The following is a 17,382-nucleotide window of genomic DNA, read 5'->3' as shown; positions in this document are numbered from 1 at the left end:
CTACTGCGCTGCTTTGTTCAGCACGTAAGACTGAACGTTATTGATTATGAAAAGGGGATTCCAGCATTAAAGTGCTGAAAGATTACCTCACTCAAATATCAAGATCTGTTGAATTCAAATTCTCTCATCCTGGTGAGATCTTGGGTTTGGTTAGTGCTGTTAGTTGGATACAACCCATTATATGTACAAGTATATATTTGCATTTATTTTATAGTATCCATTGCCACATTGCTGATAAAGCGAGGAAGGCTAAGAGGCCCTGTGTTCACTCGGCAAAATTTAATCTAGTTTATAAGGAGCCAATACATTTCATTCATTTCAATTACCTACCAGAGAGAAGCCAGATGGCACAAATAATAGAAAACCATTGATAGTGGCAAGGAATATTAATTAAACATTTTAGATAAGATCTATAGAGTTCAAACAGTACATATCCTGTAGTTCTACAGGCATATAGTTTAACCAAAGACAAATATATTTATATGTCACCAGGATTATTTAGACACTTTAGCCCAATGGATATTAAGGTTTTGTGCTTGTGTTGGCTTTGCAGAATGAAGCACACAAAATTACATGCAGACTGTGCTCTATTTTATGAGGCTGAATACTTATTTTAAAAGGTATTGACAACTGTTAATTAAATCTTACATGATTTTTTACTTAGGGTTAGGAGTTCAGAACAAAATTAAATGCATTGTATGTGAGCCAAAGGGCAACTTTGGAACTTTTCTGGCATACCTGCCTATTGCAAATACATACACACCTTGAAAAATTGATGCTAATGCTCAGGGGAATGCCCAAGCACAATTTGATGATCACGAGAGGATGCAGCTGGAGAGGGTAATTGGTAGGGTTGTGCACTGGATTCAGTTGAATCCCAATATGAACAATGTCCTGGCTATCCAGGAACTGTGATGGAACTTGAAATGACTTCCCAGCTACCTACCACTGCTTCCAGGTAAGCCCATAGCTAGTGAGGTGGGTGGGCAGGGAACTAATGTGGGGAGGGGGCATCAGATGGTACTTTGCTAAGGTGGCCGTGACTCCTAAGGTGGAAAGCCAGGAACCCAACATGCCAACTGCACATGATACAACATTAATATTATATGAAAACAGAGAATTATCTCTGGTAAGTGAAATGTCTAGATCAGACTTGAGCCATCACAGATCAAGCACTACACGAATCACAGGCCTTCTCTCTTGCAAACTCATCTATACACCTAAGAAAATGTCTTCTCACAAGTTCCCAGTTAGATTTATTTCCAAGTTAATGTGCATAGGATCACACTAAATTTGTTGTGTCACTAAATAAAATTATACACCTTTCTAAGTGTGTTTCTAAGTGTGTTTTGGGCTTCTAATTTTCAGATTCTGAATGGCACATCTGCCTGTTTCCTGAGCTGAACAGCAAGTGGCCCATGTATATCTGGTTCTTCCATTATTCCCTCATAGAGAAAATACAGTACAAAACTGAAACAATGGTGATTACTCAGCACCTATTGGCGTAAGGCGTTGCAACTTGTAACTATTTAACTTTTGTACCATAGCCGTTTCCGGGAGGCAGCTCAGGGTTGCAGCGATCCTTCCGTGCACAAGCGTGCTGTTGTTAGTAAGAACAAGAAGTGTTTCGTTTTTAGTGCAAGGATCAAGTAGCCTCTGGTGGGTGGGTGGAATCATTAAAGATTTAACAAGAGGAAAATAGGATATGCTGCTTTCTCTTTAACGCACTCCTGAAATTTTAAAAAAACTCACTGAAACAAAATGGAAGGTTCTCTGGAAGAGGAGGATGACAGCTTTACTAATATTTCCTTGGCTGATGACTCAGGTAAGGAAACATAGATGGCTTGTTATAAACATGTACGACCTAAGGGCTAAAAATATATTTAGCCTTTCAGGATATCCATTCTGTTACATGAATGTGTGTTCACACAAACAATGCACATCTCTTGTTAATCATTAGTTTCTGGACTAGCATTTTTATAAAGCATTTGGAGTAAACTTTGATGATGGCTTTGTAAAGGCGTGGGATTGTCACAGGCATTTATTTATTTATTATGGCACTGAGATATGCCATACTTTTGACTATGAAGTTCTCAGAGTGGTTTGCAACTGAGCTTCAACATAGGCATACCGGTATGTGGTGTGTATTAAAGGGAGAGTGTTCTAAAAGAATGATAATACTGTTTTGGAAAACTCAGTTGTTATTGTTGAATTAAAAAATCTGCCCCCTGTTGCCCCTGACAAATTAGTCCATGTCTTGGCTCAAAGTGGATTTTGAATCCCTTGTGCCTCTCTTAATTCTTCCGCGCCCTAGTGGCGTTCTCCTTCAATTACTGCTGTCCCACACTTCCTAAATCCAGATATTCCCTAGCTCTCCTATAGATTTTCAAAGTACAGGGACTCTCTAGGTTTAGGGAGAAGGAAGTATGGGACAACAGTAGTTGGAGGACAATGCTGCATGGATGAGGAAGAATTAAAAGAGGCATAAGGGGTTCAAAATCCACATTAAGACATGGTAGGGGCAGGCCCAAATGCTTCCAGTGGTATACCATTCCAGACTATTCTTCTTGCTTGTGGATGTGCAGTAGAGCATCACTGTTCTCAAAGGTCACCTGATAGTTTTGAATATAAAAAGCAGACTATAGAAATGTCAGGCACTTTGAATTTAGAGATAAAGGTAAAGGGACCCCTGACCATTAGGTCCAGTCGCGGACGACTCTGGAGTTGTGGCGATCATCTCACTTTATTGGCCAAGGGAGCTGGCGTACAGCTTCCGGGTCATGTGGCCAGCATAACTAAGCCGCTTCTGGCGAACCAGAGCAGCGCACGGAAACACCTTTTACCTTCCCGCCGAAGCGGTACCTATTTATCTACTTGCACTTTGACGTGCTTTTGAACTGCTAGGTTGGCAGGAGCAGGGACTGAGCAACGGGAGCTCACCCCATCGTGGGGATTCAAACTGCCGACCTTCTGATCGGCAAGTCCTAGGCTCTGTGGTTTAACCCACAGCGCCACCTGCACCCCGAATTTAGAGATACTATAGCCTAAATACCAATGATTCATAGGAAGTTCCTCAGCAAGGCAATTAGACACTTTTGCACACACACCCCAAAAAAGAGCAAAATGTATGCATAATTCCACAGTGGCAGACTTGGGCTTTCAAACTTTGGTGTCACCAAAATTTGGTGTCACTGTGTGACACCGAAATTCAGTGCCCCCCCCCCGGCCTCTCACCTTCACTTCGACATCACTGAGGCACCCTCTTGGCTCAGTGCCCAGTGTGACCATTGTACTCCCCTAGATCTGCCTCTGCATTCTGACTCCTCTTGAACCTGTACTATGGTTAAATAAATGACTATCTCTCAGGATGCACATGGTGGAAAGTTGCCCAATGCAGAAAATGTATCTGCAATAAAAGCTCTAAAAGTGCCCCCCAAAAGTGATAGGTTATACTATTTGCCTGCTATATGACGGGCAACATCACACAGAGCTTCTGTCGATGCAACTGTGGTATATTGCAGATATTCATGCAAAAGTGCATGAATATCTTTACCAGAAAGTCTTTACCAGTCCTGATTATGCCTCTCATTTCTATTGAAAGCAATGACAGCTGGCTTTAGAAAATTTTAATTAGAACCTGGAATACATTAACTATGGCTAATTATCACTGTGCTATAAAACGTGCTGTTCTCATAGGCAGACGATAATATCAGGTTATGATACCATTAATACCTGGCTAGAGTGTAGTCCTTAACCACTGACTGTTGCTGCTGGAGAGGGAAGGATATAGTGGATATGTTCACATGCTGGCCACTGCAGAGGCCTCCACTGTGGCTGCAGAAAGTGTGGTGGATGATATGCTACTACTGATAGCGTTTCTGACAGTGTAGTGTCCCAAACTGGAACATTATAGGGATGAGGTGGGGTGCAGTGGACCCAAGATGAGCACAGGATTAGACACAGGAAGCTGCCTTATACTGACTCAAATATTGGACCACCTAACTCAGTACTGTCTACACCTGGAGTGGGTAACTGGATCTGCCTGGTGGGACAAATCTCCCCACTCCCCGCTAGGGTCAACATTGACAGGTGGGTGAGACCATTCATCTGTCAATCACCTGACACCATAATGCTGTAAGGTGGTTGATACCTGTCTATGTTCAAAGGAGGTAGCTGTAACTGCCAATCAACTGATTGTCGGTTATGGCGACCTCCTTTGAGGACAAGTTTTCAGTACCAATCATCTGATCGGCGCTAGAAGTGTGCCCACAAGTAAACTCCCTGTAACCAACAGTCAGCAGATTATCAGTTACATGGAACTCGGAAGCCTCTGCAGAGGGGGAAATTCTCCTAAAAATGAAGCATTTCCCCCTTTTCAGAGAAAGCTGTTGAATACAGAGTGGTTTCTCAAGAGAGAGAAAATGCTCTTTTAAAAAATGGAGCACTGCTTTATTCCCAGAAAAAAAGATAAATGTATTCAATGAATTGGAGGAAGCACCTTGAATAAATTCATCTTCTTCTATAAAGAAAACAATTATCAGTTTTTTAAAGGTGTATTTTTTCATTCTCCTGAGAAAGTGGATTGGATTTAAATCACTGGAGCAAGTGCTTTGAATCCAAGCTGTTTCCTCTAGCCATGTCAGCTGCTAAGGGGCCTCCTGAGCTCCTTTGGCACTAAGGAGTTGCCTTCCACCCTGGCCAGTAAGGGCTTTCATACCCTGCAACATTTCTCTGATGAAAATAGGGATGTAGCATTCCATAATGATAATTTTACTATTGATACCTCACACATCTTACTGTGTTGCCCCAGCCACTCTGGGCAGCTTCTAACACATATAAAAACATAATAAAACATTAAACATAAAACCTTGCCTTCAGATGGCTTAGGGGTCAGATAACTCCATACCCTCCAACATTTCTCAAATGAAAATAGGGACATCCTAAGGAAAAGTAGGACATTCCAGGATCAAATCAGAAACTGGGATTCCTTCTCTAAATCAGGGGCATCCCTGGAAAATAGGGACACATGGAGAGTCTGGGCTTTGAATGTGGCAGTTCTGCCCTGCCTTGTCCCACTTCTCCCAGGCAGAGATTAAAATTGCTCTGCCAAAAGCAATCTTATACAGTACCTGGGAACAAGCCCCACTGAACTCAGTGAGACTTACTTCTTTCATATATAGGATTGCACTTTCAGAGAAATATAAAAAAAGAATCAAGAGAAAAATAAATGAACTAGCACTGTTTCATATTTACACTTCAGTCAGTTTTGACTTCTGGGCTCCTGGTGTCTTGCTCTTCAAAAAAATCTCTTTGTAAGATTGTAGTATGAAAATCCATATAGCTCAAGTGAAAGAGCTAACTATATAATGTCTTAATGAACACGTAAATGAGCAGTACATTACTAATGGCAATTTTTAAGTCATTCCAGAAGCAGAGTGAGTTCTCTTAATTTTCTTTAAGCAACACTGACAGGGCATTAATCTCTTGATGAGCTGCTTTATAAAATATTACATTCAGTGTACTGCTCATACAATTATAACTATATTATATTGATTTTCTCTATGAAAAGAGTGATAGAGTAGGATTACCATATTTTCAACTGGCCTTGTATCTGTGCCTTTAATAGCAACCTAATGCAGCAATGAAGTACGTGAAGCCTTTAAAGTAGTCGTGAAGGCTACACCTTTACTTCTTTCTTTCCATGGGTCAACTCTGGTATCCCAGCAGCCAGTGACCTACCAGGTCCCCCTTTCCTACCTATTTATGCTTATGTTTTTTCAGTCGTTCATCATCTTATGACAATGGCAACAGACTTATCCACAGGCTGGGCAGCATTTCACCTTTCCCCCATTTATTTTAATCCTTCTCATTGTTTAGAGACAACAGGAGACTCAGAGCCCATTGATGCCCCCATCTTGGTTTCCCCACAGTGTACTTGAAATTATTGTGCTGTGTCATGATTGGCTACTACCTCAATGGTGTGCATATTCCTAGTGTTGCAGCATGGCTGGCTGCTGAACTAGTTAAAATTTCATCTTCTGATGTGGTCAGGCTGGTACTGGCAGACTTGGAGTCACATGCAGTTGCTTGGACTCTCCACTTTCTCTGCTTCTGGTGTTTTCGCTTATCCTGTACCTTTTGTTGGTATAGCCTCCCTCTGCTCTGGGGAGACAGAACTCTGAGTGAGCATACAATTTTGATTAAACTCTGCATCTGCCCTCCCCAGTTTTGTTGATTCTCCTTTTGCACTGGCCATTTACCACTAGCAAAGCAGTTACAGCAGTGCAATGGTAACGCAGAATGTTGGCATAAACCTAGTATGCTGATCTCATATTCTTTTCAACTGGATTTACTAGAGAAGCTGTTTCTACCTAAGGTAGCAACTTAGACAATTGTCAGCATGCTTCTGTCCTTTAGAACAATGGTAGAGAGTCTCAGGCCTGGGGGTCAAATGCAGCCCTTCCTTTCCCCCATCCTGTGACTCTTGGGGCTCTCTCCAGCCACAGCCCTCGCCAGCCCTGCTTTACACCCTCCATGAATGTTTTTGCCTGGCTGGAATGCTTCCTTCAACTCTAATAATGTCTCTTGATTGCTTGGGTGCAAGACACCAAGGAGTGTATGAGTGTATACACAAAATAGCCTACTGTACAAAGGTAAAATTTACATTTGTTGCTCCACTCACTTATGCCTCTTTCACCAACCCACCACTGACATGCGGTCCAGCAATATTCAGTGCAACTATTGTCTTTTCCTTGAGTCCTTAATGAAATGAACTGGAAACAGGGGAACTGGCGTGCTCTAACAATATCATAGAAGTAGCTCAATGGCCAGAAGCCTAAAATGACCTCTTGGTTGCTAAGTTGGTTTAGCAACCAGTGAAGCAAGCCATCTCATAGGGGGAGAAACAGATTTCCTTCATTCTAGCAACATTTCACTAGCCAATGGGAGAATGTCACAGACAAGTTCCAAAGTCACAGCTACAGAACTGGATGCCTGTTTGCAGGGATTTAAAAGGATTATGTAGGTTTTAAAAGGGCCTTTTCTGAAGGCAAACAGCTTGAAGCAGCTCTAATTATATTATCTGTATGACAGAAAGGGTGAGGATCAACTGTAAATCCTTTCATATATTGAATTGCTTATATATTTATAAACTGTTGGAAGTGGCATAAAACAAAAACTCCAAAGGGAATTTCCATCTACATAGCTTTTCTGCTGCACTACTTATTGTGTAATATTAAGTGGGCCATATATTTTCTACTAGGTAACTGCCTACTAGTTTGACAGGAGTGCTGTGGAGTATTGTGGTGTCCTTAACCAATCTTCCTTATCCAGCTTGAGCCATTGATTGCACTGCACTTTACATCAGGAGTGAGATTGACAGACATACATAATAGCAAATGCTTCTGAAAAGTCATGCTAACTGGGCTCAGCCAAGACGTAGCCTCCCTCCTCGCTTGCACTTTGAAAGGGGCTTCTGAAGATGCCTATGGGCAAAAAAGATAGCTTGGTGTCATTTTGATATCAGGTAACTGACAGATGGGTATCACTCTGCCCACCTGCCAAACCTGGATCGTGAGGAGTCGGGGGGAGGGGGATAATAATCTGGCCTGTAAATCAGCTCTAGCACCCCATCCCTGTTCTAGATAAATGGGAGTAAGGAAATTTCTGATAACTAGAAGTGCATAAACTCCCTACCTGAAAGAAAACACAGGTCTTACAGTTAAAAGAAGGGTTGAAGAAAGTTACATCACTTACCCCGTACATTCAGTTCTCCAGAGCCTAGTACACACAAATAGCCTTCACAAAGAGGGTTATAAAAATGTTCAGCTGTACAAGGTTGCAATCTTAGACATCTTAATCTGGATCTAAGTTCCACTGAAATCAGTGCAAACCTATTTCCAAGCAATGGCTAGGAGTCAAAGAACTTCTTTTAAAATTTCACTAGCAAACCACTATGCCATAGTTCCAATGCACCTCATTATGGTGAGATCAGGGCCCTACTGGTCCAGCAGAATGACCAGGAGGCTCTCCAAATGTAGCATGGCTGGCTGACCACATTTTTAAGTAAGTAAATCAGTACACATGGCCTGCTAAAGAGAGAGACATTATAAGAGTCCAGAGTCTAAAGTAATCTCACTGCACCACTGACACCTCAGTTTCAAAAGCAGTTTGCGGTGTAGCAGTGGAGAAAACTGTTTTAGGCCCACCTAAACCCACAGAAATAATTTGGCATGATATGTGTTAATTTGGGTCAGGGGTGTAAGTTGTCATACCACTGTGGGATTTATAGAACTGGGGCCACAAATACATTTCTACATACTGGAAACAACTGAAATTATTTACCAGAAAAAAGCATTTGCAAGTCCCCTCTCTAGACAGCAGAGGTCTCCCTAACTCTGCCCTTTTTATTAGTTCCTCGGTATATTTTCAACATTTCTCTTTTCATTCCGCCTGAAATTTTGTTCCTCAATGAAACATGTCTATAGGGAAACAATATACTCTTTTAAAAAATAAATATATTGGTATATTCATATTGTTTTATCCTGATAAGCACCAGTACAACCACCAGTATTTCTTGACATGTATTTTGCAAGTGTTTCTGGTATAATAATTTATACATTTGCTAAGTTGTGAGTTTGCAGAGAGGAGTGTTGAAAATTAGTTAGTCTGCTGAAAAAACAGGGCTGAAAAACCTGTGACCATGCAGATGTTTTTGGACTTGAACTCCCATCAGCCCCAGCCAGCACAGCCAATAGTCAGGGATGATGCATGTTCTGGTGACTGGTCCAACAACCCCTTGAGGGACACAGGCTCCACACCTCTAAGATAAGCCCCATGCCTTACACCACCACACAACAGCCGTTTTCGTACATTACAGTGCAGAAGGTTCTATAGATATACTGAGGTTGAGCACTGTGTAGAGAAGGGAGTGTATTTCATCACTCACACAATAGTAAGAAAATTCAGCTCCCACAGCACAGGGTGACCTACATCTGTGTCACTTTCACCATTCAATCTATCTTATTCCCTCTGAACCCTTAACTTACCACTGACCCAGAAACTGTGGGGTGCAGGCATAGTACAAACACAGATGAATGTAACAAAGGCATTTACATTTATATGCCATATTACATGATTTAAGTGCACACGCTTATCTGGTTACTTTAAAATCACATTGCTAGGTTTAAACGAGTACATACTATGCTAACTTGTTCCTGACACTTTAAATATCAAAAGCTTATATTCAACTATTAATGTTAAACTAAGACACCTTCAAAGAAGCAGTTAATTACTCTATTAAAACCCTTTAGCCAAATAGCTTTTTTATTCTCTCCACCCATTAAGCCTCACTAGCACTGTAACTGAGAGCTCAGCATCTTTTTCCAACCCTTTACTAACCTATTGAAGCACAGGATTGTCCAGCTGTACTGCCCTAGAAATCTTCCCTCTGGTACTCCATGTTGGTATAATGGAGTGGGGAACCTCAGGGTTGGGGGAAAATGGGAGGGGTGAGTGTGTGTGTGTGTGTGTGTGTGTGTGTGTGTGTAGAAACTAGCCTACTGGGAAAAAGGTAAAATTAGCATTTACTGTTTTGTACGCTTTTACCTCTGGCCCTAGCCACCACTGGCATGTGGCCCTTGGAAGATGGGTGGCCCTTGGTCAGAAAAAGGTATCCATCCCTTGTATTGCAACATCATGGAAGACCACTGTGATTTCAATAAGGGTTTAGGTGGTGCCTAACAATTGCTCCCCCCATGCCAAATTCATGCCTAGGTATGGGCCTGAATCCACCAAGGAGTTAATTCCATCTCTTGTAGGCAGCATTGCCATGTAGAAGTTATGCCAAGAGAGTGTCATAGGAACCTTCTTAGTACTGGATAGTGGCTGCATGACAACCATTGAAGTCCATCTGGTCCTAGTCCATTCAGGTGACCACATGATTATTGGGGATACTCTCCTGGCCTTGCAAGAACATCCTCAAGGTCATGTGAATGTAAACCAAGGAACAGGCTAATTACTTGAGCATCAATTAACTTGAGCAGCATAGTAAGGCAGTACATAAAGGAAAGATGTGACCTGTTTCTGGAAAAGAGAATCCCATCACAGCGCTTGAGCTGTGTTGCATCTCGGCTGTCAGGAGTCTAACCCTGCTGCCACATAGAGGCAACTGAAAAGGGCCTTAGGCTTACCTGTTTTGCTTTGTTTATTCTTCTTATCCTACGAATAAAATCTGCATAAGGAACAAACTTCGCATTTGTTCTCTAGTCTCTTCTAGCTCGTTACTTGCAATGCTTCCTTCAAAAGTGCCACAGCATTCAGTTTGACCCAACTGTCTGTAGGGTTGCAGCCCTTGGTCATCATGTTGCAACAATTAAAGGTGAGGCAAAGCACTCTGGAGAGTAGGAAATAAATATGAGCGACTCAGCAAAGTGGTTTCAGCGTTGGTCCTTCTCACCATGTTGTTGTGACGATTAAAGGTGAGGCAAAGCCCTCTGGGAGAAGAGTGGGAAATAAATATGATTACAGCCTCGGACTAGGACCCAGACTAGGTTTCAAATCTCCCCTCAGCCACGAAGCTCCTTGGGTAGCTCCTTAAGTCAGTCCCTCACTATCTCTTTCACCTAACCTAACCAGGTGAAAGATACCATGAAAAGCAGGAGAAAACCACGTCCGCCACCTCGACCTCACTACAGGAAATGTGGGAGATAAATGCAGTTACAAAATAGGAACAAGCATTTTTGGCTTCAGAGCATGGCAGTGGGAAGTTCCTTCGTTTCCTTTGTCGGTGAACCACCCCTGACACACGTCGTTCTGTCTCAAAAAGTGTTTCTTCAGGTTGCGGAAAGATGTCTTGTAACTGGAGCGGGAGGTGCTTATGACGCAGCCCTGGGAAAGCAGCGCCGTTTGGGACGTGTGTTTTTTTTGCAGCCGGTGCCGCTCTGCTCTCTTATGAATTAAAGCCTTCATTCAGACCCACTACTTGAGGGAAAGCTGGGCGGAGGGTGGAGAGAGAGAGGGAGAGAAGGGAATAGCGATGGGAGGCGTCTGCCCCTGTCATCCCTGTTTACTACTCCGCCCTGCGGAAGCAGGCCGGCGAAGGCGAAGAGACTCCGCCCCCACAGCTGATGGAAGCGTCTGCCGATGTCTCCCTCCGCTTATTGGCTGCCTCGCGAAGGGCCGTCCGCTTTCGTTTGCTGTGATTCGATGGCTGGCTGGGCCGTCTCTCTCCCTTTAAGCCCTCCGTCTCCCTCCTGCCTCCTCCCCCTCCCTTCCCCGCCGGTTGTTTTCATGGAGCAAAGCGCGTGCGCTGCCGGCCAGGCGAAGGAGAAGCTGCGCAGTCGCAGTTGGCCGCTGTTGAACTAGGCGAGGGTTGGGGTCCGAGGGCAACCCGGGCAGGTGGGGGAGAGGTGAGTAGCGCGCGCTTCCTTTACCTGGGGACCTGAGCGGGAGGCGGGGCTCCCTGCTTGCGGGTTGGGAGGGCGAGGCGACCGGTGTGTGGAGGGGATGTGCTGGCAGGGGGAGGGTTTCCTCCTCCCAGGCTCCGTTTTCAGGATGCAGCATCTAATCTGGGTTTTTAGGGGGATTGCTGGGTGGTGCTTTTTCTTCTTCTTCTTCTGGGGAGCGAGCAAGAGAAAGCTCTGGAGCGCTGGGTTCTCCGCCTTTCCGGTAGCAGCGACGTTGCCTCCTACCGAGGCGTTGTGGGTGGAATGAAAATGAACAAGCCTCTCTCAAATGCCAGCCTTGCTTATGAGGGACCCAACATCTCCTGACGTTAATAATCGCCATCCATTTCTTGTTTAAGGATGGCTCTCTCTCCTTTCACCTGCCTGGCCGTAGGGAATGCACCCCTGTAGAGCAGAAATATACAGCATTAAAACTATGAGTTTCTTCGAAGATGTGCATGTGAAATGTTATGGTACTATACGACGCTGTGAGGTGCGCTTATAGACAACATACAGAGTGAGTCTTTTAAAAGAGGCCCCGTGGAACATGTGCACTCTGTATCCACCGGGCCTCTTTTAAAGGACTCACCCTGTACAAAATTACATTGCACCCAATAGTGTGGGACCCCAGACCACCACCTGAAGTTAACACGCAACAATAGAAGCTAAATCGATATGCATAACTTAAAAGATTATTAATAAAACAAATTGCATACTGCTTTTCATTTCAGGGAAACACCAAGACGGCTTTCAGAACAGTTAAACATTAACAACATATAACAATAAGAGCCACATGTTTTATGGATTATTTCAATGTTTTAATTTTTTTGTAAACATTTAGAAGCTTTATTGCCATCAAACAGTATAAAAACATAAATAGGCTTGAGTCAATGAAGCATCCTGTCAGTTATAGGAACCAGAGATGCCAAGAGCCAGTATTAATAGTCCGAGAAAACTTGGATGGAGAGGTATGTTTTAAATTGCTGGCAGAAGTAGCCAACAGTCGCTCAACAGATGCCAACCTGATCAGTTATTAACAAAGATGCTCAAAGCATATATCACATTGCAAAGTGTGTCCCAAGAATGTTGAAATAGGTTGGTGCAGTTGATATTGATGTGCAAAATGTGGCAGATTTGGCTGCTGCTGGAAAAATAACTGTTGTGTCTTCCTTAGGAATATTGTTTTGCTTCCTTTTTCTGGAAAAGTTCAATTTTACTACTTTAAAAAAAAAATAAGACAAAAGCAGATTTGTCTATTTTCACAGCAATGTTTTGTTGGTTGCTGTTCACATTGAAGTTTAGATAACAAATGCTACCCTTCTAAAACATTCAACTATAAAACCTGGTTCTGCATTTGTACATACCATTGACAAAATTTTATCTTCTTTAAGCAGAGTACATTTCTGAAGTACAAGATTCACCAGTGGATTGGATCTGTTCAACGATGATGAATGCGGATATGGATGGTATAAAGCATTTTTTCAACTTAATGTTTTCCCTCTTGTGCATTGTAATACTGTACTTGGCTGCACTAAAGATTATCTCTTTTTTACAGCTGTTGAGGCTGAAAATCAAGTGGAATTGGAAGAAAAAACACGACTTATTAATCAAGTTTTGGAACTCCAGCATACACTTGAAGGTTAGTTTCTTAATTCAGAAGGTTAACCTATCTACATGCAGAATTACTTAAAGGATAGAAACTTATCAATGATACAGACTGCAGTTCTGATTGAGCTAAGAAGATGTTCCTGCAAATTCTGTTAAATCTGGTGGGGCATAGAAGCCAACAAGGGGTTTCACATTGTGACTATGGGTGCAGTCTAGAAAGTGCATTTTGTTCCCTCCCTTGCCATTTATACTATAGTGTACCTTAGCATTCTATATTTTGTTCAGCATGTACATGAAACTGTTGAGTAAGGTCATCAGGGGTTTTGGAACACAGTATCATCAGTAAGCTGATGTCTCTCAGCTCTGTTTCTTGTTTTCATTAAATTCAGATGAAGCTGTGGAAGTGTGAATGGTCTAGATCAGTGTTTCCCAACCTTGGGCCTCCAGCTGTTTTTGAACTACAATTCCCATCATCCCTGACCACTGGTCTTGCTAGCTAGGGATGATGGGAGTTGTAGGCCAAAAACATCTGGAGGCCTGAGGTTGGGAAACACTGGTCTAGATGATGGTAATTCCTGATAAGTTGCTGATGCTGTTGGTTAGAGGGATCAACTGTGTCAGGGCAGGTTTTGGACCGGGTTTGTAGCCTAGGGATATTATTAGACCCAACCCCCTTTTAAAAGGGCCTGAATGGCCTCTTGTGACATGAAGCGCTTTTCGTCTACTAACACTGATATTTATCTACTAGCACTGTGATACGCTGGCTACAGCCTTTCCTGGACACAGATAGATTGTCCACAGTTATTCACGCTCTAATAATGTTCCATTGAAATAACTGCAATGCATCTGGCACCCTGACTCTGGAATGCTTTTCCTAGGAGGCTTGCTTGGGGCAGGGACTAAATTTGACACTGGGTTACTGCGTGTTTTAAGAACATTTTATTGGAAAGCATTGGATAAACTTTCACTATACAGAATGTCTTTATAATGGGCTTTTCTTTTCATGTGACTATTTCTACCATTTAGTTAAAACTCCGAGTGGAGCAGATGTTGTGATTTGCTTCTAAAATTCACCTTGTCCTTCCAGATCTGTCTGCAAGAGTAGATGCTGTTAAAGAAGAAAATCTGAAACTGAAATCAGAAAATCAAGTTCTTGGACAATATATAGAAAATCTCATGTCTGCCTCTAGTGTTTTTCAGACTACTGACACAAAAAGCAAACGAAAGTAAGCCACTGGTAACCAATCTGTAACATTGTATTGCTGCTGCTTTTGTTTAATTTTAAAATTGCATATGGCTACATGACTTAAGTTAGTTTGTAGCATCATTGAATATTTGAAGATTTATTGGCAGTGCTAGACAATTTTAAATGAACAACTGGGCAGTGCAAGTCTATCGTGTTAACTTTCAACAATGTGCAGAGATAGTGTAGAGAAAATATTTATTACACAGTTTGAAGGCAAGAGTTTTCAACTCGGCTTTTATGTTAGTCAAAACATGTCATAAGCTGCCAAGTACTTTAGATATCTTAATTTTTACAGTGGTACTACTGTTCACTAGCAGAATGATACAGTGTTGTGTAGAGTGATGTGAAAATCCTTATTTGGAATGAGTTATTTGCATGACTTTCCCTGGGCTCCAAAAAAAGTTGTAACACTTCTCATCCTTCATTTCCTCAATGGTGTTCTACATTCTTCTAGATAAGACCACGAAAGCTTAGCTTTTAAATATTACTTTGAAAGCAAGTGAAGGATTTAATATTATTACATACCGGTAACTGCTTGCAAAATTGTGAATGGTTGAAAAGCCACTGCAATACCTGCGTAACTTTTCAGAACTGAAAAGTTAACATTAAAAAACACACACCCTGCTTTAAATTATATTGCAAGGAAAGGGAGTCACATCTTGGCCTTCATTGTTTTGCAATCTCTTAAAAGTGTCCTCCCCTATTTACAAATTAGCAAGTAGCATGGTAATTTAACTGCTAGCTGCAATGGTCATTAGTGGTACAAGCTCAACAGAAGTATCTTTGTGAACAATTAGTAGGTATTTAAGAGTTTTCACTAAACATGGATGCAGTCTATAGTTCTTTTTCTGCATAATCTTCATTAATTGCTGCTAGCCTTTAGCTGACACAGAATGTTCAGCCTTTCAGGATTAGAATACTTGGGGTTTTCAAAGCATGAAGTGTGCCTTTGAAATATTAAAGAAATATTAGCAGTTGTTGGAGAAGGCACCAAGTTACTCTCAACCTATGACATAGCCATTCATTCTGCATAGGCTCAACAAGGCTTACTTGGATATGCCAACGTAGTGGGATGAGCAAGCGAATTAATCACTATCATGTATGCATAGCAGCAGTCTCATGTCTGTGAATACACATTACATGAAGTGGATAAATTATGACAACTTCATACTTTTGATAAAATGTTGCTGTTGCCAGACATCACATGTTGACAGATTAGGTAGTTCAGCTGGTAGGGGACAGGACTATGTGGAATAAAACAGTTTCTACTTGGGTCAGTTCTAGCTTTGTTTGGAATCTTATTGCTGCTTCCTTACTACTGGTTTAAGGGAAGATTTCATTTCTTACCTAAGCAACAGGTCACTTTTCTCTTTGTGGGGAAGCTGGCATATTGTCTGAGATTATATGTCCAGTAGAAGTCTGAGCTCATCACAGAATAATTCTTACCTTCAGGATTCACTGTTATATAGCACAAGCTAGTAGTGTCTTTGCGTTCCAGCTGTCAGTATTATAAACAATGGAACCTAATTTGAGGCATTAGATTCTAACTAAAACATCCCCATCACTGGACATACTTTAATAGACAAAAGTAAATTAAAGCTTTCTCTGGCATAACAAGGGTTTAGAATCTAGAGAGTGTAAAAACATTCCTAAAATGAGTGTAGTGCAGGATCAAGGCAAGATAAATTTAAACAGATGAGTGTGATGTCCACTCTAGGGAAGTGGCTTTTCAACTTGGCATTTACACATTGACTTGTTTGCCAAATAACCTTTGTGCATCTGACATAGAAATTGTTTTGGAGAGCATTATGGGACATATTTCATGGTGCTTAAACAAGCCTAGCTTGTGCTTGAGTCAAGCACTCCATATAAGCTACCTGTGACACACCTCTGTAGCTGTGCATTGTAGAACTGGTAAACTGTCTTTTAAAGAAACTTGTCCGCATTATGGCTTTTCTCATTGAGGAATCTGTGTCTGTTAGAACATAATTTGGAACACACCGTTCTACAGCCCTACCTAAATTGTGAACTCTTTAGGTGGCATGTGCCTGTTACAATTTAGCCTTGAAGAGTGCCAAGGCTGGTGGTTTTAGTATTAGGGTGGGTTGTAAACAAATTCAACTAATGCAGATCGCTCTAATTTCAGCTCAGAATTTACTTCCTCTTTCCCCCAACTCCTTACTGAGTTGGGGTGGGGAGGAGCTGGAATATGTAAGAAGCTGAGGATTATTTCTTCTCTTAGCAATAAAGGCTTTATTCAAGCCTCTGTTGCAAATAGGTATTCTAGAAAGTGTGCATTTTTTTCTTGCCATTGAATAAGCAAAAGAACCTTGGAAAATAACTCAACAGTTCTTTTCCCTACCCATTTCTTTCAACTCAGTAGTTTAATGTGAAAAGGAGAAGGGATTTGGAGAAGGTATGGAACTGGTGCAAGAGAGGATTGCTCCCATGAAGGACAGGTCAGGAAATCTGTAACTTGGTGTAGTGATTAGAGATATGATTTTTCAGAGCTTTGGATAACTTTTGGGTTGGTGTGGGTCAAGGCTTTTTCAGGACTTCCCCACGAGTGGGCTTTAGACATCACAGTTATCTGCATTTCCAGAGGCAATTGAGGATTAGCAGGGACTACTAAGTAGTACACAAGCAAGTAATACACCACCTAGTCTTTTTGTAGGAACTTCTTCCCATATTAGTGTGTGGGAAGGTGCCATCTTGATATGATCTGGTAGAAGATTGTTAATGTAATGCTGAATTTGGTGTCCTAGATAGTTGTAACTGTAAAGAACCTTACTACTGTGGCCTTTGTTAAACTAACAGTTGTGCTGTATTTCGGAACTTGTATGAAATAAAAGCTTTCAAGTTTCTCTCATTTGGTCTGTTACTAGAATCTTTTTGAAACTTTTACTAGTTATAGCATGTGCCATAGTTGTAAAGTAGTATGCTAGAAGCATTGTCCTTTCTTTGTACCATTAGTAGTTTGCATTAAGTAGGCAAAAAAATAGGCTCCTGTAAGAAATCAGAGCTGCCCTTCTGTCCTCATTTTTGACACAAGGGACCACTTTAAACTGTTTTAACAGCTTAGTG

At 41.8% G+C, this 17,382-nt stretch overlaps 1 protein-coding gene and 1 long non-coding RNA gene across 8 annotated transcripts in view; one reads left to right on the top strand and one right to left on the bottom strand.

Moving 5' to 3' along the window:
- Positions 1-10,949, bottom strand: part of LOC310852509 — a 29,712-nt gene extending 18,763 nt beyond the window's left edge. For all 3 annotated transcript variants that reach the window (XR_014568180.1, XR_014568181.1, XR_014568182.1), the window contains exon 1: positions 10,191-10,949. This is a non-coding gene — a long non-coding RNA (uncharacterized lncRNA). The remainder of the gene's footprint in view (positions 1-10,190) is intronic.
- On the top strand, positions 784-17,167 carry SCOC (short coiled-coil protein). 5 transcript variants are annotated; one of them, XM_083756121.1, is made up of 4 exons: positions 784-958; positions 12,836-12,910; positions 13,000-13,083; positions 14,140-17,167. In XM_083756121.1, exons 2-4 carry the CDS (start codon positions 12,889-12,891, stop codon positions 14,280-14,282), a joined length of 249 nt encoding a protein of 82 aa, XP_083612247.1. In that variant the 5' UTR covers positions 784-958; positions 12,836-12,888; the 3' UTR covers positions 14,283-17,167. The 5 variants fall into 5 exon arrangements, with proteins under 5 accessions (XP_083612247.1, XP_083612244.1, XP_083612243.1 ...); XM_083756118.1 differs by lacking the exon at positions 784-958 and adding an exon at positions 1,561-1,825 and having other exon boundaries at positions 12,839-12,910; XM_083756117.1 differs by lacking the exon at positions 784-958 and adding an exon at positions 1,561-1,825.
- The last annotated feature ends 215 nt before the right edge of the window (positions 17,168-17,382 follow it).

Source organism: Podarcis gaigeae (assembly GCF_964106915.1).
Source record: "Podarcis gaigeae genome assembly, chromosome: 9".
NCBI lineage: Eukaryota > Metazoa > Chordata > Lepidosauria > Squamata > Lacertidae > Podarcis > Podarcis gaigeae.
This window is presented reverse-complemented; position numbering and strand designations above follow the sequence as displayed.

What these genes read in the sequence shown, in the direction of transcription:
- SCOC (XM_083756117.1), top strand. Translation starts at nt 1,762, where the DNA reads ATGGAAGGTTCTCTGGAAGAGGAGGATGACAGCTTTACTAATATTTCC. An exon ending in TTCCTTGGCTGATGACTCAG is followed by an intron (nt 1,826 to 12,835) that starts GTAAGGAAACAT and finishes ATCTTCTTTAAG; the next exon opens with CAGAGTACATTTCTGAAGTA. An exon ending in GATGAATGCGGATATGGATG is followed by an intron (nt 12,911 to 12,999) that starts GTATAAAGCATT and finishes TCTTTTTTACAG; the next exon opens with CTGTTGAGGCTGAAAATCAA.